Raw genomic sequence first — 26,594 nt, forward strand, 5'->3', positions numbered from 1 at the left:
ACATATAGGGGCGACTCTCGTATAGAAAGGAGGCACGCAGGGTGACACCTTGTGATCAGCCACCACTGGCTAAAACAATGGTACTGCGGCAGGCTGTGTTTCGCTGGATTTTCCAGCAATGGTACATATAGTTGTAAGTGTTTATACTTGCCTTTGCCCCGGAGCAGCCTCAAAAAGTAGGGCCTCTGTTTATGTCTTGCACAGAAGCTACGGTTGTTGCTCATGGGTGTGATGTGTACCACGTGGCCTGAAAATGTAGGGCCTCTGTTTATATCTTGCACAGAAGCTACGGTTGTTGCTCATGGGTGTGATGTGTACCACGTGAGTTCTGATTTAAGTTCCAAGTAATGTTTTAAATGTATGAACCAGGTGTCGGTAAGTGGTTGATCAAATGATTTGTTCGTGCTTGTCTGTGCGCTTGCAGATGGCCGTTTGCTAATATTATTGTTCACTCTTTTTGGTTAGCATGTTTGATCTTTATAAGCGATTTTTAAATTATCCTTCTTGACAATGTTGTATTGTATGTTGTTTTACTTTTGAAATAGTTGATCTTTTTACTTTTTATTTCTGAAAGGATCCCCTTAAAGTGCATTATGAAAATAACAGCCCTTTCCTGACGATTGCCAGCATGACCCGGCTCATCGAAGTATCTCACTGGGGGAACATTGCTGTGGAGGAGACGGTGGACCTGAAGCATACAGGCGCAGTGCTCAAGGGCCCGTTCTCAAGATACGACTACCAAAGACAGCCTGATAGCGGGATCTCTTCTGTCAAATCATTTAAGGTATGAAGCATCATTGTACTGCTTTTTAGTGTCCCATGACCACAGGATATCTTTTTATAGTTGTACTTCTGTTTTCCCTTTTCTAAGCAAGATGATGAAACCGCATACATCTTGGAAACCTGTTCGGTTCATTGAGTATGTGCTTTAGAGCTCTGCAAATCTCAAGTTCCCATGACTAACCAGTTTCTGAAAATCTATGACTTAAGCTTCTGGTGCCTGGACAATGCCATGGCTTAAACAACGTAGCTGGGCTTTGATGTTCGATAAAATTCTGCTTTGTATCCATGTACTTGTCACAGATCCGGGTGAATTTAAGTTCAGAGCCAGTGTCAGTCTTGTATGAAGGATTTTGGCATTTAAGGGTATGTGCATTTAGAGTGCAACAAGAAAACCTCCCCATTAGCTCTTGTGTACCAGAATGTGCAGTCGTGTTGTTTTTTGTTAAGCTATCCTTAGAAAATATTATATACAGAACATGTGTACCCCTGCTCTGTCATTGGGTGGTGAGTTTAAGAGCCCTAGGCCAAGCTGACGGGTCTGAGTGTAAGGCAAGAAGCATCCCTCAAGGATGCAGGCGTCCTGTGCATTGGATGAGGTGAGAAATGGGTCTCGAGGCCATTTCATCGGTCCAGGCGAGGGGTTATGGTGGGCTTCCAGCAGCGAAGGAGTTCTGCAGTGTAAGGAGAAGGCTCTGTGCGTTCTAGGCATGTTGAGTCTGAATTTCTAAAGTGTTCTTGGCCTATTCAAATTAGGGCTTTGTGGTTGATGCACACTGGGTTGAATTGGGCATATCTGGTGGCAGGAGGCTATCACTGGCGCAATGGGTTTCTGCTGCTGAGAGCCCATTGTTGTCCTAGCTGCTGCATTTTGGGTTTAATCGCTTCAGCATTTTGTAGCAATAAGCTGCTGAGGAATGACTACCTCTATTTCAGCCAGTACCTTTAAGCTGTGTTTAACCTAAAATATTGGAGTAGTATATGGAATAAAAGCTTTGTGTGTGTGCGTGCGTACTCCTAAATGGGTGCACTGTAAAATAATCCTGGTTCACTCGCATGTATTTTATCTGCTGCTAATCGGCACCAAGCACAGGTTACCTACCTGCCTGTCCCTTGCCTTCTTTAGCAGATTTCTTATTTTGAAGATCCTTGATTATCACCCAACCACCTTTCTGAAGGGCTCTTCAATGTGCTAGACACCCTTCCTACAAACCTGTAACTCCTGATTCTGACAATACACATCTGCGTACTCCTGGTTCTGGCACCTCGGCTAAGCTAGAAGCTGCTTACAGCATATTTCCCTTTGCTTCTGCTTTTGCATCTTAAAGCTACTTTGAGTCTCAGGGGCTTGTAATTCTTTTTGTTTTAACTTGCTGCTTGACAAAATGTTCCTTGAATCTACTTGTCCTGTAAAGAATCACTTGCCTCACCTATTCCTTAAATCAGTAAGATGGGCTGATAGAGGCACATTCTGAGTTGCTTTATTTAAACTACTAGACACAGAATGTTTTACAACAATGCAAAAGTGAAACTTCCCTTCCGGAGTACAAAACACGTTGGGTAAGCTTTAGGTTGTTTAGGGTGCAGTATTTGTGTCTTTGGTGTGACATTGGTGCATTTCAGGAGTGTTTCAACATTGATTTTTAAGTGCATTACTTTTTTGATGTTGAGCTCTGTCAGCGGTGTACTGTGGGGTCGGTAAATCATTGATTATGACCTGTCAAAGACCGGATACAAACCACAATTGTAGTAGGTGCATTAACCCACTCATCTAGCACTTCCAAAACTGTGACCAACACATTACATGGTCTACTGTCATTGCATTAACCCACTGAATCACAATTTTTAATCTGAATACTCGGTCTGCAGTAGGTGCATTTACCCATTGTTTTATGACTTTGACGTAACTTGCGAGTTAAATGTGTATGTTTGTAGTTGGCTATTAAACCATTGAACTATCTACACAGATCTGAACCAGTGAGTTCACATTACACATGTGCGTATATTCCTTGTGGCATCGAGCATTTTAACCTAAGATGTGACAAGTGTGCTTGTTTTTCTGCACAGTTTTAATATTTTCCTTTTTTCCCTTTCTTTCTCTGCCTCTCTTGTCACACTGGTTCGATGGCTTGTATTCTGTTCTATTCCTTTGTTTATTTTCCTTTTATGTTTTTACTGTTCCCACCCCTGTATTGTTTCGCATATTCTCTGCTTTGTTCTCGGTTTTCCCAGATTCTCTCTTCAGTATCTGTTCCTCTTCCTTCCTTGCTGTTTCCCTGCATCCCCATACGATTGAAACTTTGCTGGTCGAGGGCAATTGTAAAAGATTGTTAGCTGTTTTTTCATATGGAGCTCTGGAAATGTACTGTGCCTAAGAGCTCTTCCCACTCCTGTAGACATACACACTATGTGGAGTAAAAGACATGCACACCTTCCCTGCACAGGCACACGTCTTACCCTTTCCAAAACCTACCACTCTCCCTTCCTCCCAAAATCTGCAACTCATGCCTGCGTACGCACTCTGTCACATTTTGTCGTTAAAAGACACACCATGCACTGAAGAGAGTAAGCTATTCCCAAAGCACGCCCATCCTAAAGACACACGTACGCTGCAGACGCACTCCTGCACAGATACTGTACAAACACACTCGCGTATCCTGCATTAAAACACAATCTTTCAGATCTACTCAGCACAGACACACACAAACCTTGATACACACCCAAACGTACCCGTGCATGGACACGCATGTCTGTACAGCTACGTACACCTGTGCAGACACCACCTCTGCTCGCACACACTTGCATATATCCCAGCAAACCCTCAGGTACACACACCTTGCTTGTACTTCCAAGGCCTAGAAAGACAGACTGCAGACCTTTGATACAGGCACCAGCAAACCCACTGACGTACAGGTTGTGGCTGTCGCATGGATCGAAGGATAGGTGGTGGGAGTGCAGGCAGAGATAAAGCAGCCTTGGTGAAGTGGACGCTTGAACTACAGAAGCAGTGCATGCGCATGCAGAGGCTGCCTCAAATACAGACACGGGTGAGTTTAGGTTAGACACTTAGGCAGTCGCTGAGACCGCAGTGAGCACCCTGGTGTCAATCTGCGTTAGGCTAAGAGACTGCCACATTGGGACTCCATGTGGCTGAATAGCTGGAAAAGAGGGAGGTATCCAGTTGCAGAGTGATAATAACCTCAATCTGACGACCACTGAAAGTGCAGCGACTGCGTTAAAGGCTTTGGGGCCACCATAACTCTCTCTCTCTGGTTTAGGGCTGCTTCCCTCTTGGGCGGATTCAGTGCAGCTCTTCTCGTTCCTCCTTTATATATCATCCTTAAAAGTTGAACATACCAGCTCGGAAGACACGTTTTGTGCTACAACTCTCATCATCCTCACCCCTAATAGCATCCTTGTTCCTTTTTGTCATAATGTCTAGTTGTCCAACAGACAAAGTAGATCTAAAGGCTTCTTGTCAGCTGCAGAACACCACTAGTCGATCAATAGAATTTCCACAGCTCCTAGCACCAGCTTGGTAGTTTTCATCAGACCTGCCTCTCATCTTGCTGTATCCTTATGAAAATATATAATCCGGGGAGCCAGACCTTGCGGTAGTGCATTAACAGAAGTCTAACCATTATTGGCTCTGTGAATTTATAAAGCGTTTCGGAAGGCACTTGATGCTGTGATTTCAGAATGAGGTCCCCACATAAGTCAAATCTGCTTTTTCCAGCAGCAAAGGTGCTTTTGTCTTTGGAATATGTCTTCTGAGGGTTTAAATCCTATTGGTTAAATAATAAAGCAGATCAATAATGAATGCTCATTTGTTTTTGTTACTCATTATTTTCATTGTATACATCTTTGATGCATTTAATTGCTGATATAAAGTCAAGTAACATGACATTGTTTTAACTTTGTAGACTTAAGTAGTTACCCTGTTTCCTGTTCGTTTTACAGACCATCCTTCCAGCTGCTGCTCAGGACGTGTATTACAGAGATGAGATTGGCAACATCTCCACTAGCCATCTTCTTATTTTAGATGATTCGGTAGAACTGGAGATCCGTCCTCGATTTCCCCTGTTTGGAGGTTGGAAGACCCATTATATACTTGGTTACAACCTGCCAAGCTATGAATACCTTTACAATCTTGGTAAGTAGTTCTAGATTCGGTGCGGTCAGCATCACGTTGTACACTCATTTATAAAAGTCTTGTATGTTTGCGCAATACCGTTGTTTAATGAATTTATGTGACCTGTTTAATGAATTTATCTGACCTGCAAACCTAAACTTCTTCGTGGCCTCAATGGGCAGCATAAAATATGCGCTAGCCTAACAACATCGGAGGTCAACAATGGGATGGACAGAACCGCATGAAGGTCATTTCCCAGGGTATTTAGGTGGGTTAGGTTATTTAATGGGGAGGGGAGGTTGTGGGGGAACAATGTGCATGTGCTTCCATTTTGGAGCGAACAAATTAGGGGGCTGGAAAAACATCCCTAGCCTCTCTGCACTGATTATAAACATAAACTCCCCTGTAGAATACCAACACCACCGTGCATCCCAAAGACAATAAATATACCAATTCTGAACAAGCATTGGTAAAGCCAGATGGTCTGGCATCGGCTGTTTGTCAAATCATGTTTGGTTTTGTCATGGATTTTGTAAAACATTCTAGTAGGGGAGCTATCGGAGCCTCAATAATATAAAAAAATGACTGAAAGCAAAAATTGCCATAGTTGGCCCCGGTATAGAAGTGAATTACTTTGTATGGATGCCACCACTCCCAGAGAAGGTAGCCAGTGACTGGAGTGGGCTGACCCATTGCCCCATGCTATACGTTCTTGAAGGCAGAATAAAAATGTGAATGACCAAACCAGTGGATGAAGAGGGCTAACTGAAGGCCCCTATGAAAATAAATATTTATAATCTCAAATGGTCATGGTCAACTCCAGACCTAAAATCAGCAGAAGTGATTTAATAATAGCATTTAAAACACTAATGGTCTTTTGAGGGAGACTTCCCCCAATAGCATATTTATATGCCCTGTTGGCAAAGGCAAGAGCATCGATAAAAGCCAATCTGCCAATGTCCGAAGAAGAGTAACATTAAAAGGCAGCTGCATCACTGCTGCAGTGACAGTTTTTTCCCTCAGATTCCTCCACTTATGAATCTCTTCCAGGTACCCACCTGGATTCAGGAACTTTTTTTACCCACGCATTAGCTCTCCTGTCGTCTTCAGCTGACGGCAGATGGCTACAGCCGTATCTCTGTCCATCCAGGATGTGACCTCTGAGTATGTAAGGTGCTGGATGGCACACAGTTCTTGTTTTTTCATTTCTCATCCAGGCTGGCCCAGAGCTCTGCTCAATGATTGTCTCCATTCCCTTCACTTACAACAGCAACTAGATCAAATGTTTCCTCCCTAAGATCTTGAGGTTCAAACCCTGTCTCAAGTGCCATGAAAAGATGTCAATTTTGGACCCAAACACTAGCTGTGACTCCTGTTCATTATTGCTGCTAAAAGCACCTGGAGTATGACGCTAGCCTCTTTGTGGCTAAGGCCCGCAGGAATGCACCGAATCACTCTTTCCCCTTCGGATAATACATAGAGCAATCTCCTAAAATATATTGCACAAAAAGCTCCCGTGGAAGGCATCATTCTTTTCTTACTTGAGGACGTTATCCTCCTCACTTGCCCTCTCTGGATAAGGGTAGCAGGTGCATGGGTAAAAGTGTGCCGAACATCTGCCGCAACCTTGAGCGCAGCAAGTTCTACAACCCTTTTAAGAGATTATGCTTGTCCCTTGGGATATTCTGAGAACATCTGAGACTGGTGCTGTGAAGAACGCTACGGATGTTTCCATCTTGCTACCCTCAAACTTAAGGCTCATAGCTATTTCTGTACCTGCCTTTTAGAGGAGCCTCACTCTTGGGACCTCGTGCTTACAAGGAGATCCAAAGAACAGAATCTGAGTCTCTGAAGATTGTTGGATTGGGAAAGAAATCAATGCTCTTCCTCGCCATAACTAATTCCTATGCTGAACAACCTGAAACTGAAAATATAGACTACATCAGCTAACCATGCAGTTTAAGGTCTTCTGGCAGGCCATGTTGAATATTTTCCGTATGACCCCTATATCCTTTAGTCTACTCCCCTTTGGAAGGCCCATTACAGGTTTGGCAATTCCGGTGTCCCAGCCGCCTCCTGGCTATACAGACCGTGCTGATGCTTCATGTACAACTAGAACCCAGCAAGGTGCTGTTCACCGTATGTTCAGCACCTCCTACGATGCAGACTGTGGTGCCGGCTTTGGAGCGGTACCTCTAAAGTCCCTAGTTATCATCTGATTGTCAAAGGAAAACGTTTAAGCCTGTTTTGAGGGCAAGCTCTTGACAGAACACCTTCCTTGGGCCCAGAGATCTGTCCATATAGAGGAACTTTGCTGGATTGACTGAAATGCTCTATTCATGCCTAAGAAAGATATCAGCCCTAGAGGTGATGCCCATGGAGGAAAAAGGCACACAAGTTTTATTCCCTTTGCTTTTTGGTTCCAAGAAAGATACGTCTGAGACCAGTCAATGACATTTGCCTGTTTAATCTTTCATTCAGCAGGACAAGTTCAAGATGTTGTACCTGAACCACAGTCTGCTGTTTCTCATTGCAACCGATTGGCTGGTGTGCCTGAATCTCCAGGACATCAACATGTTTTTTCCTGCCACTTTGACCGACAGCTGTGCTGTGAATTCACCAGGGTTCTGGCCGCAGCTTTGCCACAGAGTTCGGAGTCCATGTATTCCTATAGTTAGATGTCTGGTTGGTAAAGACCAGGTCTTTTGCGTTGGTCACAGATCATCTAAAACGCACAGTGACTCAGGGTTTCACAATCAGCATTGAGAAGTTTGTTTTGTACCCACGGAAATGCTTACGTTCATAGTGGCGATGCTAGATATGACCCTGTTATGAGCTTTTCTGATGTTTGTTTAAAATTCTGAATCCGGTCCTACAAAACCTGCATCTGTTGAGTCTGGTGGTCTCCTACATCCCACTGGTACCAAATAGGCGATGGATAGACCCATTAAGTGTTGCCTCAGAAAGCAATGGCTCCAACATCGAGAAACTTTTTAGCTCCAGTGAATATTTTCAGTTCTGTCTTTTTGGATCCACATTGTCGAATATGCCTGTCCAATTTATCGATGGGTCATCCCTTCACCCCCACGGATGCCTCCTTGCTGGAATGAGGCTCCCATCTGTGTATAACACAGACCAAAGACCCTGCAGTGGAGCCGTGCCTTCACATTAATGTGTTGGAGCCCTGGGCTGGGTTTGTCTTGCCAGGAATTCCTCCTTCCATTCTGACTCACGACAGCCATTTAAATTGTCAGACAACCACCACCACTATCCATTACGTAAACATGCAGGGTGGTGTGGAGGTCATGCAATTTATGTGGAAGGCAATGAGACTGGTGTGGTGAGCTGTACAGCTTGGCCTATTCCCAGTAGTGTGCACCTAGTGAACTTCCCCTTAATGTGAGCCTGGATGTTCACAGTCTCCATCCCGAAGTGTCAAAAGTGGATCTCTTTGCAAAGATGAGGTAAAGGAAGTGTCCTTGGTTTGTTGCCATACGCTTGCCTTGGAATGCTTCCTTGGATGATGCCATCGGGTTCGAAGATGTGGGAGGATCGAGCATAGCTCTTCCTGATCTCCCTAGACTTAACAAGGAGGATTTGGTACCCCTCGTCTGTTGGAACTGAGCTCTCTGCTATTTCTTCCTGTCGCTTAGCAGGATGATAAATATCTTTACTCCACTCTCCAAATGCTGCAGCTCTTAAATCATTGCTTGTTAATGGCTAAGATTGGACTAGTACAGGAGGTCCTGAATTTTGTTGTAGGATTTACGCTGACAAACATAAGGCAGATTTTGGACCAGGGGCAGTATCCATATTCCCTTGAATGCTCTCCATTTCTGTTCTGGGGTCTTCCACCAGCACTTCCTAAGTTGCAATCCCCAAATATCTCTTGGAGGGAAAGTGGCAAGTCGGAAGGTTTGATATCCTGCAGTACTAAACGACTTGTTCATTTTTCATCCAACCTCAATGGTAAGAGTGATGCTGTTGCCTCTAAAGTCCACCAAACAAGTACAGTGCATTCTGTTGTCGAGGGGGCTCTTAGCGCACACTCACCCAAAGAGTTGGATGTGTTCTGACCAAATTTCGAAAGTTGAACCCACAGCTCTGCAGTTTTCTGGTTCATGGGTTCTGGGTATGCATATGCCTGGGATTAGTGATTTAATAACGAGCCTTCTTTAAAATTGCTGACAGTTTACTGGGCGGATTCAACAGGAAGGCTTGCATATCAATCCCTCCCCCCCCCCCCCCCCCACACCCCTCCCTTCTCTCAAGTCTAACGTGCCTTGAGACATTCATCTGTGGTGAGCAAATGTCACTAAGGCCAAAAGAGGAAGCCGCAGCAAAAGAAACCTTGGAATTAAATGGTGGTTTATTGTCAATGGAAGGACCAGGGTTGATATGTATGTTTCAGAGATCTGTACCGAAGTCTTCAGAAACTAATCCAGCCCTTAAGTCCTAATTCAAGAGACTGTATTGGGAATGGGTTTCAAACAATGTACCATAGAGATGAATCACATTTCCTCCGATGCAGAGCTTGATGGAAACTTTTTCTTTACATTTGCCTCAAAATCTATTCAGCAAGAGCGTTCACAGTCTAGTTTTTGCTTGGCAGTTTAGCATTTTAGGTTGTTTTTGTGTCTCCTCTGAATTTTGGTCAGGTGCCATACTGTGCCTTTACTTTCATCGTGTCTGCAGTCGCACATACTAGGACTCTACCACTGCTCGAGTGTCCATCGTCCTTTTTGGCACAGGATAGTTTTTTTAGCCTCCATTCAGAGAGTTGTTCTATACGGAAGGAAACTAATTGGATTGATGAGATTTAATGTTGATGGAAAAAGGAGCAAATTGCACAGTACTTCCTTATATCTTCAAGCATTCAAAGGTAAGTATTGTTTACAAGGGAAAAGAACAGTATTACCATGTCAGTCTAGGACAGAAAACAATAAACTTATTCTTGACTGATTAGGCGGCTTTATAAACGTACCGCCAATAGCTTTTGTTTCAAGGTCTTTGATCAAGCTCATACAGTGCTGTATGAAGGGGATACTCACTGCCACAAATGTCCCACACTGATAGTGCCATCAAGAGCACATCCTCTCACAATAACCGAGCAGGAGGCTTTCATGCAGACGAGATAGTCTAGGTCCAGCCAACCATCTTTAATTTTAACTTCATAACTACCGTACCCAATACCCAAGTTATTGTCATTCGAAGGCTTCCCCCATGAAACTTTTTGAATGAGGCAAGTTTACCATATACAAGAGTTTCAAACGCCTTCAAGTGAAGGAGGGGTTCTGCATCTGGTACCTAGGTTAAGACTGATCCGAGAACACACCGTTATAGACAGCAGTACTGTGTATTTCACATTTGATTAAGTGCTCCCTACAGTTTTCATTTGTGACCATACATTACTGTTTACTGAAATATCCATTTCAGCTAGCTCAGTCTATTCTGTAGTTTCAGAGTGGTTAAGGATTTTTAGAGGTACCTCAAGGCTTCCGCGCTGAAAACCCACCTCTGCCTATTTAGAAATGTGCCTCCTTCCTGGAAATGACAGATCGTACTTAAAAAAAGAATGGATCCACTTGGTGAGCTAGTGCAGAGATGAGGTTCAAGCAAGATACTTTGAGTACATAGGCTCCTTTACATTACCATAATTCACTGTGCATGGCTGGATGAGTGAGCATATGGGTAGTAATTTCACATCTGTTGTGCGATTCAGTTCAAAGGCAGTTCTACAGCGTCCATTGCCAGATTTTTGTTTGACTCATTTAGATCAGTGTCACTCGCTAAATAATAGGATCAAAAACCTACTATCTCATTGTCTGGCAAAATGTAAAGCCCTGTGCTTCCCACTGTCTGTGCCCATGCCACTAGACCGTGGGAACTTAATAGATTCTTTAGAACAATAGTGCTGCCAGATTTGTTAAGGCTTTGATTGCATAAATGTTTTGGGTGTAGTTGAGAGATTCACCCTGATGCACATTTCTCTCCACAGGAGATCAGTATGCCTTGAAGATGAGATTCATTGACCATATCTTTGATGAGCAGTTGGTTGATTCTCTGACTGTGAAAATAATCCTGCCAGAAGGAGCCAAGTAAGTCATTTCATTGTGCAACTCGGCCTCTGAAAAGGGTATTGGTTAAACTGGCACAAATCCATGCTAAAAGTCATGACCCAAGACATAAATGATCCTTAATCCATGAATAGAACTGATTTAGTTCCCAAAGCATTTTAGGTGTTATCATGAGTAAGTACACTAGCATTGTATTTCCCCAGCCTGCAAGCATTTTCATTCCTTAGCCTGCTCTGGTGTCTGAGCAAATATCTTTTCCAAATCATGGCTCACGTTAAATCTTCAAATTCCCCTGCCACCCTTCTCCCTCATTCTCTTGGTGATACGTTTATTTGTCTCTTATTATAAAAGTCTTCTGAGGTCTCAGAATTGTAAGCATGCATCTTTAACATCAGTATGTTCTTGTATTTGTTTTGCCATTCATAATATTTTTTGTATGAAAGTATTCTTGATTTCTGCACAAACAGAAGCCGTTATGACCGCATGGATTTCCATGCGTTTCTAGACCACACTTTGGTGTTTTATACCTAAGCAAAAACCCTAGAGTGTAATCTAGTCTTGCATCGTGGTGTAAGGTGTAGTAAAAGATGCATAACTCTGAGTTGCCCCTTGCAAATATTTATTGTAAACATTTCTACTGTCAGTGCAAAGCTAGTTTTTTTTCATTTTTTAAAACACATTTTTTTTAAAAAAAAGGATGGTTCCAGGGCAGCGGGTGGACTGCACAGAGCGGCAGCACCTGTTTCTTGGTCTCTCCCCGCGGACAGAGTATGGATGCTACTGCCTGCACTTGTCCCTGCTACTTTCGATCTGCTGAGCTTCAGATTGTTCTCTGCTTGCCTGGCCCCCAAACCGCAACTCCCTCTAGTACCAGCTTCTCCTACTTACCTGTTTTCAACTGCTATATTAGGATTTTCTGGCACATTGGTAATCCTGTGACGTACAATCTGGAATACTTGAGTTCACTAATGCAAACAAACTTTCTCCAGGCCTCTTGGGTGTGACTAAAATCTTCAACCACCTCTAGCATTATAGTCCAGTGGTTGTTACTTCTGTAATATAACTGAACATCCTTTCCTAGAATTAGGAGCTCAGCCAGATGTCAAACCTGGAGCCCAGTTACAGAATAGGCTGTAATTTGAAGGCTGCAGTAGTAAAATTGTAAAATGTAATACAATAGCAACTGATGTTACTGAACGAAAATAGAGCAGTATTTACCGAGTTCTGGAGAAAATGGAAGTAATATTCAGTACACTGTACCCTTTTTATACAACGCTAATGAATTTTGATTGGAGTATTTTAAGTAACTTATGTGTCTACCATTAATCCGTAAGGAAATACTACAAAATCGTGTAAGTTGGTTAATGGTAAAGAGTAGGTCGACTGTCAGCTTAATAATTTGTAAAATAGTAACAAAACTAAATGTTAGAGAGTAAAGGTTCTATTCCTTTGTTTAGTATATTCTCTTATAGAATAAAAATGCTAAGGTGTGTTTTATCAATTGTTCCTATTGTGTAGCAGCAGTTAATATTTTGCTGTGCTGATTGCTTTCTGAGGACAGTATTTAAAGTCCTGCAGTTGAAATATTATCACCTTATTTGGAATAAGTCTTGAGGTTACATGCTTCTCATAAAATGTCATCGGTTATTTTCTTTCTCAAACAAGTTCGGTCTGTTTTAGTAGCCCTCCTTAATTTGCCTTTCTGCTTTTCATTTTAATTTAGCTATAATTAGTATGTATTGCCACATTGTAATATGCATGTGTTGTGCTATTGATTATACTATGAAAAGGCATCCCAGCTCTACTTACACTTATGTGGTGTATCAGCTGAAGCATTTTCACAATAAAACTGTACATAGCAGTTTTCACACTGCCCATGTGTTTGGGTCAGTATGAGACATTTAAAGTAAGAATTATTTTTTTGTGGCTGGTGAATGCTCACTACAGCTATGCCAAAAGATTCTCCTTTATGCATGTTCATAGTACCATATCTAGTGTATACCTAAGGTTTAGTTGAGGTTATTTATCATCTTAGAGTCTTCTTCAAAGAGGTCAGTAGAGTGTGCAGGAGGAAGTGCATTTCGACAGGAAGAGAGTTCTAGTGCAGGGTTCAAAGTAAAAGACTGAAATTAAGATGCTGCCTAGCAGAAGGAGGGTTGGGCGTGACAGTAGGTTATGGCTGGTAGAGATTAAGTTAAAGGTTGTGGCATATTGAATTCAAGGAGTTATTTTGGGTGAAGCAATAGAGAATAGCCTGTAAACCACTACTTCTAAGTTGACAGCCAGCAGGGCAGTTGATGGTAGTGAAAGGTAAGAAGGGTGATTGAGTACATTGTAAAGAGTCGGTGTCACAAAGTTTAGGGCCTTATCCAAGAGGCTAAGGAGCATAGGCCTAGACCCATTAGAAAACTATTATAGTATTCTGATCTACTTCCGACGCGAGGACCTCAATGATGATGGTATGTGAAAGGAAATGTGTGGACTGATTTTACAAATGAAATGTGTGGTACCTAAAATATGGCTGGTGTGCTGAGTTGGTTCTGAATTTTTCCATACTCCAATCTTAACATACATGCTTCGGGTTCTGGCTGTTCGCTTTGGAATTGGGATATTGGGAGGACGTCTAAAGGGAAGGGAGGCATGTAGGTGTCGGTGATTGTAAGGTAGATTTTGATGACTTCAGCATACGTAATTTGAAATTAGTCTACTGATGGATGGCTGTTAAGCAGTTTGAGATCTGTGTGTGGAAAGTAAATGTAGAAATTAGATATTTACTTAACATCTGCATAAACATGATAGAAAAAGCAAAGCAATGCGACTCTTTGACTCCTGCGTAGACTGTGAGAGTGGCTCAAAAGTTTAGGTCGAATATCAACTGGATACTTAAAAGCAAATTGGTGTCCAGGATTCATTAGGAACCAGAAGAAACTACCACAAAAGCTTCCTAGCAGGGAACCTATCTCAGCTGGGTCCCCATTGAACAGAACCCGTGAAGACGTGGCTCTTGTCTGACCACACGCCTACATCCTAACATCTTGAAGATGGCAATCTAGAATAAGAGAGATGCACCTCCCGAATACCAGGACATGCAGGAACCCTGATAGTGAGCCGGTGCTCACTAATAGAGATTTTAAATGGGAAATCTATGATGCAGACATCCGAAAATGAGATTAATGATTAATGTTCGTGTAGCATCTTCACTTAATATAATTAAAAAACCTTTAATGTACTAGTACACAAAGATTTTCTGTTGAAATGAAAATGGAATAACAGTAAAACGTATTTGGAGAGAACTCTAGACACCCACATCTGGCAACCATACCTGCACAGGATGTCAAACGAGTAGTATTTTTTCATGCTTTGACTCAGAGTCGTGAGCTATTGAAAAGAAGTATTAACAGACACCTAAGGTAAAAAAAAAATACACCCCTACAGATTCTGTAATTGTTGCTACAACCTGGAACAGATCTGGAGAACCAAAAACAACTTTGAGATCTCAGCCCAATCAGGAAAAGAAGAAATTGGGTGCCGTGGCTATGAGGATCACCTTCAATTTAACTTATGCAGCACATGTATCACATGCTCAACAGCCGTACTGCTGAAATCTGACTAATGCCAAATGAAGGGCAATATAAAAGAAATGATGGACCATTCCCCAAAACGACACAGGAGGAAAGGATAAGGCCATTGTACAAGAGGGTCAGAGTTAAACTAACACAAACCTTGTCCTGTCAAAGTCAGACAGAAATATCTTCCAGACAAATCCTCACAATAACCCTGCTGTGCAGAAGCACATACCTCTGTGTCCAATTCAGAGCAGAAGGACACATTCAGTAGATACATTTGACAGAGTCCTGCATCATGCAACATTAGAGTAGACCCCACGAGAGAGAAAACACTCCGTATTAGCACTGTCTGGGAGAACCCTATAAAGCAGATATTCTCGCCAGGCTGTACCTGGCAAGAAGCAATCCTTTCTTGAACTAAAGCTTCGGTATTGGCCAGAGCAAACCACCCAGTGAAAACCTCCAATATACATGAGGAGCAGTAACAGTGGTGTCCTACCTTGAGGCCGAGGCAGAACTGACTTCGGAAAGGGCACACCTCCTGTGAAGCATTGGTTGTCACAGTATCCTTTCCCTCCTACTGACAGCAGCATCGCAGTCAGGAAACAAGCCATGTTCCACACATATCTTCGGGAACTGATACGTTCAGACCAATGGTTGCAGTTGAACAAAGATATTGTATTGTGAAGAGCTGCACAGAATTCACCCCCCCCCCCCAATGTCCTTACCCCTTCCCCTGCTTCCCTCCTCACCCCATGCAACCACCTCACTCTCACATTTAAAGAAAATAAACTCTTGCTCAAGTAGGTGCTATACATTTTAGAAAAAGTGTGCGTACAGGAAGTGCCTCGGAGTGCAATAAAAAGGTGAATGTTTTCTAATTAGTTCCCCATTGCATTGGAGGACTAGACATGAAGGCCAGTACTGGCTCCTCTAAAAGCAACCCCCTTACATGACATCATAGGAATGATGATAGAAAGCAAATTCTCAAAATGCACTTGAACTGAGTAATCACTTCCATATACCCCTATATTGGAATGACAAGTAGTACCCACATTAATCGTACAGATTTCTGGGGATTTACAGAAAAATCACTCGGTGCATGAACTGGGATTGAAATCTTCTTGCCCTGTTAAAAATAAACCTGCTTCTCCCCCTGTCTTGCCCCGAGTTGACCAGTTATGACAGTGACTGCATTATATCAGAGCTCTCTTATTACCGGTCTCTGAATGGGTTACAGCTCATATTATGCTACAGTTCAGGTTTAGCAAGGCTCTGGTTGCCCTTCTTGTAACTGCACATAGGATGGGTTTCTGCTGGGGCTCTGAATGTGCTCTTGTGCATGCGAAGGCAATGCCTATGTTTTGGCACTATTTAGACCACAATTATTTTCCTTGTGGATCTAAGAATATGCCAGAGGTCACGGTACAACTACTTCCTAGATATGCCAGTGTTCTGATTATGCGGTGGCGCTCCTCTTTTTCTTATCTTTATTTGTGAGACCATGTCTTGTGAATTCTTGTGGCAGGGACGTATTTACTGTAAAGCCTTTTATAATGTTATGAACTGTTTCTGTAACTAAATCTAGGGTACACTTGTGGTCCATTGCCTGAGTTGTGTGTGAGTGGAGATCAAGGAGAACTTCTGATCACCTCCATATTGTGTAATATTACACAGTTTAATTTATCCCACTGTGCACTGAATTCTGCTTTCCAAAATTGTAAGCATCTACTAAACTGCACATCATCAACAGGTAGATGGACAGTGTGGTAGAATAAATCAAAAATGTTATGCTTTCTACATGTCCTTGGTTTCACATTTGATCTGAATCTATAAAATATGACCATGTAAGAAAGTCATTTTTATTAAATCATGCCCTAGAGAAATGGTATTTAGTGTTGCTTTAAGCATGTCATGATTGATTAGCAAGACTGTTTGCATCTTGTCAGTTTGTAACAGTTTTATTTCAAGTTGTCAACATTTTTTTAGAATGCATTTTACGTTGCATAATTAGTGAGCAATGGATGCATAAATCGCAATCCTTTGTTTTCAGTGCCCACCTGCGTATCTTTAATATTCACTTTGTTATATCTAATAAAATGTGAAAGTTCAGCTTCCACACTCTTATCTGCAGGAATATCCAAGTGGACAGCCCCTATGATATCGATCGGGCCCAAGATGAGCTGCACTATACCTACTTGGATACATTTGGTCGTCCTGTTATAGTTGCACATAAGAACAACCTGGTAGAGCAGCACATTCAAGATGTTGTGGTGAGTTTCTTTGGCTAGTGCCGCAGAGCTGCTTTGTTTACCAAATCTGGTTTTTTTTCAGCATATTGTAACATTATTTTTGAAATGGTGTTGCTGCTTTCCACTTAGCCACATTCTGTGACCATTTAAGCATGTGCTACTTGGAAGTGCATATTGCACCTAGTATTATGAAATGCCCTGTTCCAGTGATTGATCTTGTTAGCTACTGTCTGTAGATTACTGAAAGGTTCCATAAGTCACTTAATGCAGAACTGCTAGTTGATGGCACGATCGTGCTGGACCCGCAGTGCATATTTTTGTTTGCTAGCTAAGTAGCCAGTTATGTCTTTCAGGATTAAATATGAATGAATAGCAAGCCAAGATCCGAGTTATTCGATTTGCTTTACTCCATATTGCTTTCAGTATTGACTAGCAGAGACTTCTTTCTTGGTTTTATCCCCCCTGTGACCCTGGGCCAATGAAGGTTCCCCTTGCCAGTCACCCGTTCTACTCCAAGCCAATTGACACTATTATTTTAACCATAAGTAAGGGGTTGAACCCATACTCGCTGTTATTTTTCTTTTAATGCGTTTGCATGAAGATGAAGGGGGTCATAAAAAAAAAAAAAGAGTATCCATTGTAGTAAAATATGTAACTACACATAAAGATATGCTCTGTTAAGAGTTAACAGTATGTTCACGATAAAATTAAAAGCCAATAATAAAATATTGCCTTTAAGGTATCTTCATTTCTTAGTGCTTATGGTGAACATTTACACTTGTAGGAAAAATGATAGGGAAAAAAAGGGTCCTGTATCTTAGTATTTCATAAGCGTTGAATTTGTTGAAAGACAGCCATATGCTGTCATACATTTCTACCTTTCTCTTCTACAAGTAGAGAGTTTTCTCATTAAGAGAGATTAAACGTTCATCCTGTTTGTATGTTTTGGATTTTGTGTTAAGTTTTCAGACTTTCAGGTTATTTTTTTTGTTTTTTTGCAATGTTCTCTTTTGTGCAACCATGCATGCAGCCCTCTTAAAAATAGCCATGAGACCATGTATCTTCAAAAATGATTTGCAGTGAACATGGGGCGATGCCTCTTCTTCTTGTGAAGAGGTGGCAGTGTATGCAAAGGTCCCATTTGGTCCGTTCGCGTATGAAATCAGGCTTTGGGTTTTTGAAGCAGTAGACATGAGGAGGGATAATGGAAACGTAATGTCTGTATTCTTGTAGTCCTTTGCTCATTCATCCTCTTATTCATTGTGCAGATTGCAAGAGCACCTGCTCTTGTTTACCAGAATACAAATGAATATAGGAAGATGTGGTCCATAGAAAGTGCTTCGGTCTGCCTCTTTTAGCTGCAGCTGAAGCTCATGAGTATGTCTCTATGGGAATGCAAGCCTAAGGGAGGTTAGGTACATCGTGGTGTGTTCCCTCCTTAGCAGAGGCCACAATAGCACAAGCCATTGTAGGACCATGACTAGAAAGTAACCATATAGGACTCCTGAAGAATAAACCTGAAATACCTCTAAACCCAGCAATAAATAAGTAACATGTCCCTGATTCACCCATGTAATCCTGATCCTAAGATTACACAAGCTTTGAAATTAATTGAAAATTCACTTTAACGTTCCCTGAAAACAAAACAAATTCTGCAGCCGTGGTCTGCAAGATCCACCTTTGAAGATCTAGCACTAGTGATGGCTAGAAGCATGTGCTCTGTAATCCCATAAATGTGTTGAAACCGCAAAGGCAGCATTGCATGACATTAAACGATTGATTGAGAGAAGGATGTCCGTATCCTTTTATGGAACTTCATCTTGCTGTTCCTCTGGGCAGAATCTAGCTTAGGAGTGTCTCCTTCCCAGATAAGAGCAGCTAGCCCAGGAGCCCATTCTGAAATGAGAAGTCACCCGAATGCCTTCTTCACTTAAGCACTGGTTCATACAAATGTTACCAAGGTGTGCACTTGTTCTCCCATTACTCAGCATCATAAAATGAATGACTTCTGCTTATGACCAGTGGTTTAAATGTGAATCACCCACTGCAGTTTTTAAACACTTGGTTTGGTGGTGGTGAGTGATTCCTTGCTCTGGAATAACATGGGGGGGAGGAGGCTGTTATAAGTGTTCGCTCCCCATCAGCTGATGCTTTTCCCTTTGGCTTGTTGTTGGGAGATCACAAGGTGGTACACTAAGACTGTTCCTGGAACGGACTATTTAACAATGAGCAGGTTAATTTTTCTAGCACTCCCATTAATCGCCGGTTTCAGGGTGGACTGTTTCCGTGGTGCTGTATTGTAATTCCTGTGACCCGCATGCAGAAAATGCCTTCAAATAGCTAGCTCTTCTGCAGTGTCTGATAGAAATGAACATTAGTTTTTATTTCCTTATTAAAACGGTGAAGTGGAAAAAATCTCCAATTTAAATAAAGAAAAATCTGCAGTATTAAAAACAAAATCACAAACCTCATATTTCATTCACTTTATCCTTTCTGGTCTCTTAACACCTTCTATATATTTTAGCCCCCTACTAGTCTCCCCCACAGCCCCCCCCCCCCACACATTTTCACTGATTACTTGGCCCAGATGTTATTAGTCTTTGCCTTAGCTCCACCACCCCCTTCCGTTCTGTTGACTAACTTTGCCCTCTGTGTCTTACATGTTGATTTTGATGCATGTAGATTATAGATATAAAATTTATATTTTTCTCTTGTGTGCATTTTACTATGGCTTTGGGCAAACAAATAATACAAGTTAAAACATTTCTTTTAGGTACATTACAACTTTAATAAGATTCTGATGCTGCAGGAGCCTCTGTTGGTGGTTGGAGCTTTCTACATCCTGTTCTTTACTGTGATTCTTTACGTGAGGCTGGACTTCTCCATCACCAAGGTATTTTGTTCATCGTAGTGTTTATGTAACATGATTTTTTTTCCTGCGTCTGTTTAAAGAATGTACAGAAAAAGAATTTGAAAGCAGCCAGGTCATAGAGGACTGCACTACCAGGACTAGTCACCGGCAGTATGCGATATTGCCCACTTCAAATGATCTGCTGCTTGTAGATCACAAATATAACTATAGAAACTGGTTTGGATGAGAGGCAGTATGTAGACACATTTAATTGGATATGCAGCAATATTCCAATAACAAGCATTTGCAATGCAATCGATCTCGCCTTTGGGACCTTGTTTGTATTTAGCTATGCAGCACATTAGCCTGGGTGCTAAAGCATCTATTATTCTTTAACATGGAGGTAACGTAAGCACCCAATGCAACAGGTCTCTCATTTATGCAAGTTTGAGCTATTGGCATTGTAAACGCCAATTCCTTTTATTTACGTTTTGTTTTTTAAAACATAAATAAAAGGCATTGTCATTTACAATGCCAATAGCTTAAACTTGCATAAACGCGAGACCTATTGCATTGCAAATGCTTGTTTTTCTCAGGGAAAGTCTGGCTGGGAAGAGAGGGTGAACACAGATTGTAATTTTTACACAACTCAATAGTTTTCTTATATCGACCTAGAGAGGGTGAAGGGCTGAGTGGAGATCATCAGCCATATTGGAAGGCTTCGTTTCTAGTAGCCTTGAATACACTACAAGCAAAAACTGTTTCAATCTCATCCTCTTTCATTTCAAACTCCCTAACAGCCCATAAAGTCCACAGAGTACCTGCATACAATGATCCACGTGTGAATTCCCGGGTAGAACGCTCACCCATACTATTGAATCTGTGTTTCAATTATTGTCCCGCAACCTTTCCATAGAAGCAACCCACCAATCAAAATTCAGTTTCATTGACGTACGCTTAGCCCCTCTGAGCCGTCACTTCAGATTTTTAAATACAATCTCCCTGGTGGCACAGTTCCAGATATTCCTTCCACATCTATGCTGTTCTCACAAATGCAATTTTAATCAATAAATTTGTTCAAATATTTACTGCTACTTTTCCTGGAATCCTCTTCGATTTTGTTTCATAATCCGAGGCTAGTAATCACTAGAATCCTTTGTATTGGATGTTTTAATTGCATTCAACCTCTTATTGCATGTTAACTGAAATGCCTTACTTGTAATCTTTTATTTTGGCTTATCCGTTTTTAAAGCCTGGATTTTTATCTCCTCCATTTACTCCTTCGTGCTTTTTGGGTTTCACAGAGAACCCTCTTTTTTTATCTGGAGGCCACATCCTGTGCCAGGAGAGCCTTAAGGTGCTTACTTAAAAGGACATCCTGTATGTTCCTCAGTGGTTGTATTTGGACCTGCATAGGCACATTGAGAGGAAAGTTGAGATTCATGCTGCAGGTCGTGCAGAGTTGTTACCGTTAACCCAATCGATCTATGTGAGAAAGAACACACACGTGTTCTACAGGAGGTAAAATAGATGCTACTATTTTTTTAGGCAACTTGCAAAGGGCTGCCATGAGTGGAAGCTTTCAGCTAGGTGTTATTTCTTCACCTTTTTAAACATTACTTTTTATCATTTTATGTCTTTGAAAACGCTTGGGTAGGCAGCATTTAGGAATCTTAATATGAACTGCATTTTTTTAAACCCAACTCCCCCGTTTTATGCTATTCACAGTTCTCAAACATATGTCTAGAAAATTGCTGGTGTACCAGAATGCATTTCTCCTGTAATATTGTTTTTTGCCTTTTGTTTGTTTTCATAACTTCACAAGTTCCTTCTTTCACCAAAATGAGTGAGAGGTCATTGCATTGCAAACATTGATTTGGCCACACATAGTATTAAGAAATTGTTAGATAGGAGAAAGCCCAGAGATTTATTCTGCCTCACAAAGGGTCTGGTTACAGGAAGTATTTATATGGACTTTTACGGAGTTGATATTTCACAAGTATTTAAACTAGTCCGGATCTAGTCACTAGGAGATGGCAACATAAAACCATAAAGATGCTAGGCCACTGTTACAGGTAAAGTTCTCATTGGGGGGGTTGATTGCTTTTGCCTTGTTAGTAGCATTATGACACACCCGGTAATTTTTAAAGTATCTTACCCTGTGTCAGGTCATGGTGCATTGTCTTTGCATGGTTCACTGTGCAATGAATGTGTATAGGTTAAAGGCTTTTTCCCTTGATTTTGTTGTACACAAATTGGATAAACTTTTAGATGTAAAATTTCCGTAGCTGAATTTCACTTTGTAAATGTAGTGCATTTATATAGCGCTCCGCACACCCCCGAAAGGGTCTCTCGGGCGCTGTGCACATACCGCTGTGGAACCCTTCCTGGCCTTTCCCTGTGAAGTGCCCACTCCTGGGCACCCCCAAGGTGAAGCCAGGCATCCTAGCGCTGTTGGGGCAGTTGTGGAGATTAAGCAAGCTATTGCCCAGAGTTGCAGAGTGTGACCCATGATTAGAATAGGCACCGAGGCGAGAATTATCGGGTCCGGAGAAATTGAGCCCAAGACCCGCCGAGGCGGGAATTGAACCCTGGTCCGGGCCAGACCTCTGCATCGGGGTCTGCCGCTCTAACCATTGAGCCACACTTCCCCACCTTTCAAAATGGTTTCTTAAATGGCTTATTTGTTCCAAGTTTATAAAATCCAATTTTCCTTTTTTTATTTTGCACACTTGTGCCTCTTAAGTCTTTAGTGCATCAGTGTGAAAACAAACAATGTACCCATTGTAAAAAGAACAAAATGCTGAAACCGCTTTCCTATAGTGCACTTGTAAAAGAATGATTGACAGAAGTGGATTTTTTTATTGCACATGTCATTGTATGAGTTTACAAGTAAAGTTAACATTGTTTTTCATAATTTTACTGGCTTCCCTACATTCAGCTTATTATGCACTCTGTTCCATACATACAGCAGATAGTACAATAAAAACACTCAGCTCATGTAGACAAAAACACATAAGCCTGGCTTAACCATCCTAGAACATCTTACAAATAGAACAACTGACGCTAACCACTGCTTACTGTGATCAGCGTTTTCTTCCCCTCAACCTGGACAAATTGTTCTCTTTGGGAAGGCTGCTTCAGAGTTTTGCACTTCCCTGATTTTTTGCCCACAAGGGATTTATCCTGGATGTTAGCAGTTGGGATCATTGCTAGACTGTAGTGGCAGTTGGGATCATTGCTAGAGTGTAGGGGCAGTTGGGATCATTGCTAGACTGTAGGGGCAGTTGGGATCAGGGGCAGTTGGGATCATGGCTAGACTGTAGGGGCAGTTGGGATCATTGCTAGACTGTAGGGGCAGTTGGGATCATTGCTAGACTGTAGGGGCCATTGCTAGACTGTAGTGGCAGTTGGGATCATTGCTCGACTGTAGTGGCAGTTGGGATCATTGCTCGACTGTAGTGGCAGTTGGGATCATTGCTAGACTGTAGGGGCAGTTGGGATCATTGCTTGACTGTAGTGGCAGTTGGGATCATTGCTAGACTGTAGGGGCAGTTGGGATCATTGCTAGACTGTAGTGGCAGTTGGGATCATTGCTAGACTGTAGTGGCAGTTGGGATCATTGCTCGACTGTAGGGGCAGTTGGGATCATTGCTAGACTGTAGGGGCAGTTGGGATATTGCTCGACTGTAGGGGCAGTTGGGATCATTGCTAGACTGTAGGGGCAGTTGGGATCATTGCTAGACTGTAGGGGCAGTTGGGATCATTGCTAGACTGTAGGGACAGTTGGGATCATTGCTCGACTGTAGTGGCAGTTGGGATCATTGCTCGACTGTAGTGGCAGTTGGGATCATTGCTCGACTGTAGTGGCAGTTGGGATCATTGCTCGACTGTAGTGGCAGTTGGGATCATTGCTAGACTGTAGGGGCAGTTGGGATCATTGCTAGACTGTAGGGGCAGCTGGGATCATTGCTAGACTGTAGGGGCAGTTGGGATCATTGCTAGACTGTAGTGGCAGTTGGGATCATTGCTAGACTGTAGTGGCAGTTGGGATCATTGCTCGACTGTAGGGGCAGTTGGGATCATTGCTAGACTGTAGGGGCAGTTGAGATCATTGGGCAGTTGGGATCATTGCTAGACTGTAGGGGCAGTTGAGATCATTGCTCGACTGTAGGGGCAGTTGAGATCATTGCTCGACTGTAGGGGCAGTTGGGATCACTGCTGGACTGTAGGGGCAGTTGGGATCACTGCTGGACTGTAGGGGCAGTTGGGATCACTGCTAGACTGTAGGGGCAGTTGGGATCATTGCTAGACTGTAGGGGCAGTTGGGATCATTGCTAGACTGTAGGGGCAGTTGGGATCATTGCTAGACTGTAGGGGCAGTTGGGATCATTGCTAGACTGTAGGGGCAGTTGGGATCATTGCTAGACTAGTGGCAGTTGGGATCATTGCTAGACTGTAGGGGCAGTTGGGATCATTGCTAGAATGTAGGGGCAGTTGGGATCATTGCTAGACTGTAGTAGCAGTTGGGATCATTGCTAGACTGTAGGGGCCTGGTGGAGGCATGAAAAGGTATGTAGTATTTAGCATTTAGAATGTAGGATGAGCTAATACTAAGAGTATTGTTGAGCTTATAAGATGTTTCATAGAATGTGTATGGTAGAATGTGATGATGCAGAGGGAGAGTGCCTACTGAACATAGATGCCATAAAGCAGAGTGCTTTACTCTCTGTTGCCCCTTCCCTTCCCCTCCATACTGTCTGTCCCCCCCACCACCAATAAAACATCCAGCTTTGCGGCCTGGGACTCTCAATGGCAACTACCTGTCCATCTGAGCTGGGCATTTTACCACCTGAATGCCTCATATGTTCTCTAGATAGTGCCAAATCAACAAAGCTAGTCCTTCTCCTTCACCAAATTGCATCACTTGCTACCTTTGTGTCTAGCTTCCCGCTTTCATTCTATGTACCCTTTACCTTCACTCCCCCCTGTGGGCTATACTACCTTAAACCTTCATGGTGTAGTTGCATGTCTTATCATTTGCATTGTTCTTAAATATCCTTGTCCTCCATTTCCTCTTAAGGACCCAGCTGCCGAAGCCCGAATGAAGGTTGCCTGCATCACGGAGCAGATTTTGACCTTGGTGAACAAGAGACTTGGGCTGTACCGCCACTTTGATGAAGCAGTGAATAAGTATAAGCAGTCCAGGGATATTTCCACTTTAAATAGTGGTAAAAAAACATTGGAAACGGAGCACAAAGCTCTTACGAATGAGATCGCCTCTTTGCAGTCCAAGCTCAAATCGGAAGGATCAGACATGTGTGATAAGGTAAGAGGTGCACTGTAGCTTCCTGTGCTGCTGTTTAGATATTTACTTAAGTTAGTTTATCGTTGGGTTAAAGTAACATTTAAAGTTTCACATTTAATGAAAATCAAGAATGATAATAAAGCCATCACAATAGCGTATAAAGAATTCAGTATTCGTGATATAAACACAATTCATCATGGAATTCTTGCTATTGTTTCGACAGTTGCTTTGAATGTCCCATGAATAGTAAACGGTGTTTCTCCGACCTGGTATGTTCTAAATAGTTGCCCTCTAAACTGACTAGGATTTCTCGTGCTTATTAAAAATAATTCTAGCCCATTTAAATCAATAAGTTCCTCATTCTAGTCTATACCTCATAATTCGACCATATTGCTCACCAACTTTTTTAAGTTTGTTGCCATTATATTTATTGACATTTATATGTCCTGCAAACATCCAAAAGGCAACCATAATGCTTTCAGAGCGATGGACGGAATGGAAGACCATTCCATTGAGAGCAGAGGGCAGTTAAGTTGTTGGGTGTGTGTGGGGGGGGGGACAAGTCAGTCTTGACAGCTCTTTTAAACTATAGCACGTTGTGGAATCGTGTATATCATTTAGCGTCACTTTTTTTTTTTGTATCACTCCTCTACTAGATTGCGAGGTAATACAGCACAAGTAAATGTTTACGCTCAAATCTGTGTCACTTAAGATGGCTACCGCAAACAGTGGCTAAGATAGGCACAAGCTGACAAATATACACAACAAAACCAAACTAAAGTGTCTTAACAAGTATTCCATCCTTTGCATGAAAGGTGGCTGAGATCCAGAAGCTTGATGCTCACGTGAAGGAGATTGTGCTGAAGTCGTCCATGGAGGCCGAGCGGTTGGTCGCTGGCAAGCTTAAGAAAGACTCCTACATCGAAAATGAGAAGGCGCATTCCAACAAACGCCAGGAGCTAGTCACCAAAATTGATAACATTCTTGACGCATTGTAATTTTTCCAATGTCTATATAGAGAATACAAGCTAATGAGATTAAAGTGTGTCTGTTGGGCACACACGCAGCCCAAAGAATGTTGTCAAAATTTTCCCCCAGTTTCTATTGTCCACTGTCTAACTTTCGCTGAAAAGGGCAGAAGGGTGGGTGTTTCATCAGACAAGACATACTGAAATTTGTGTTCTATTGGAGTCTGATGTTATGAGCAGAAATTTCACGGCAAGTTAAGTTGCTACATGTGTTTTTTTTGTTTTTTTTCCACAGTGTTCCCCCTTTATACTATTTTTGGACAAAGTTTAATGAATGAATGCAATACAATTCTGTCTTTGAAATGTAAAGAAAAAATAAACAAAAGTTTTTTTGTTTTTACTTTATAATAAAAAATGAGAGAAAATGTTTTCATTCAGGTGGTCAATGACACAGTCATTTTTGAAGCGCAGGACTTCAGCTATGTGAGTTTAAATTAAAGTCTCCTCATAACTCTTGTTTTTCCAGCATACGATGGATCAATTTTAAATAAATGGGGTTTTGGGGTATGAACTGTCTTTGCAGTTTTTGTTACGTACTTAGCTTTAGGGTGAAAGCAGGGTCAAAAAATGTGATGACCGAATTTAAGGAATTTCTTTTTT

The 26,594-nt window shown here is 42.1% G+C and overlaps 1 protein-coding gene across 1 annotated transcript in view; it reads left to right on the forward strand.

The window, feature by feature from the left end:
- RPN1 (ribophorin I) overlaps nucleotides 1–26,367 on the forward strand; it is a 59,115-nt gene extending 32,748 nt beyond the window's left edge. The window contains exons 4-10 of the mRNA XM_085624380.1: nucleotides 575–784; nucleotides 4,741–4,933; nucleotides 10,911–11,010; nucleotides 16,690–16,828; nucleotides 19,581–19,700; nucleotides 24,742–24,987; nucleotides 25,782–26,367. Coding sequence (XP_085480506.1) covers nucleotides 575–784; nucleotides 4,741–4,933; nucleotides 10,911–11,010; nucleotides 16,690–16,828; nucleotides 19,581–19,700; nucleotides 24,742–24,987; nucleotides 25,782–25,964 — 1,191 coding nt within the window. The 3' untranslated portion in view covers nucleotides 25,965–26,367. The remainder of the gene's footprint in view (nucleotides 1–574; nucleotides 785–4,740; nucleotides 4,934–10,910; nucleotides 11,011–16,689; nucleotides 16,829–19,580; nucleotides 19,701–24,741; nucleotides 24,988–25,781) is intronic.
- Nucleotides 26,368–26,594: the final 227 nt, after the last annotated feature.

This window comes from Triturus cristatus, chromosome 9 (assembly GCF_964204655.1).
Source record: "Triturus cristatus chromosome 9, aTriCri1.1, whole genome shotgun sequence".
Lineage (NCBI taxonomy): Eukaryota > Metazoa > Chordata > Amphibia > Caudata > Salamandridae > Triturus > Triturus cristatus.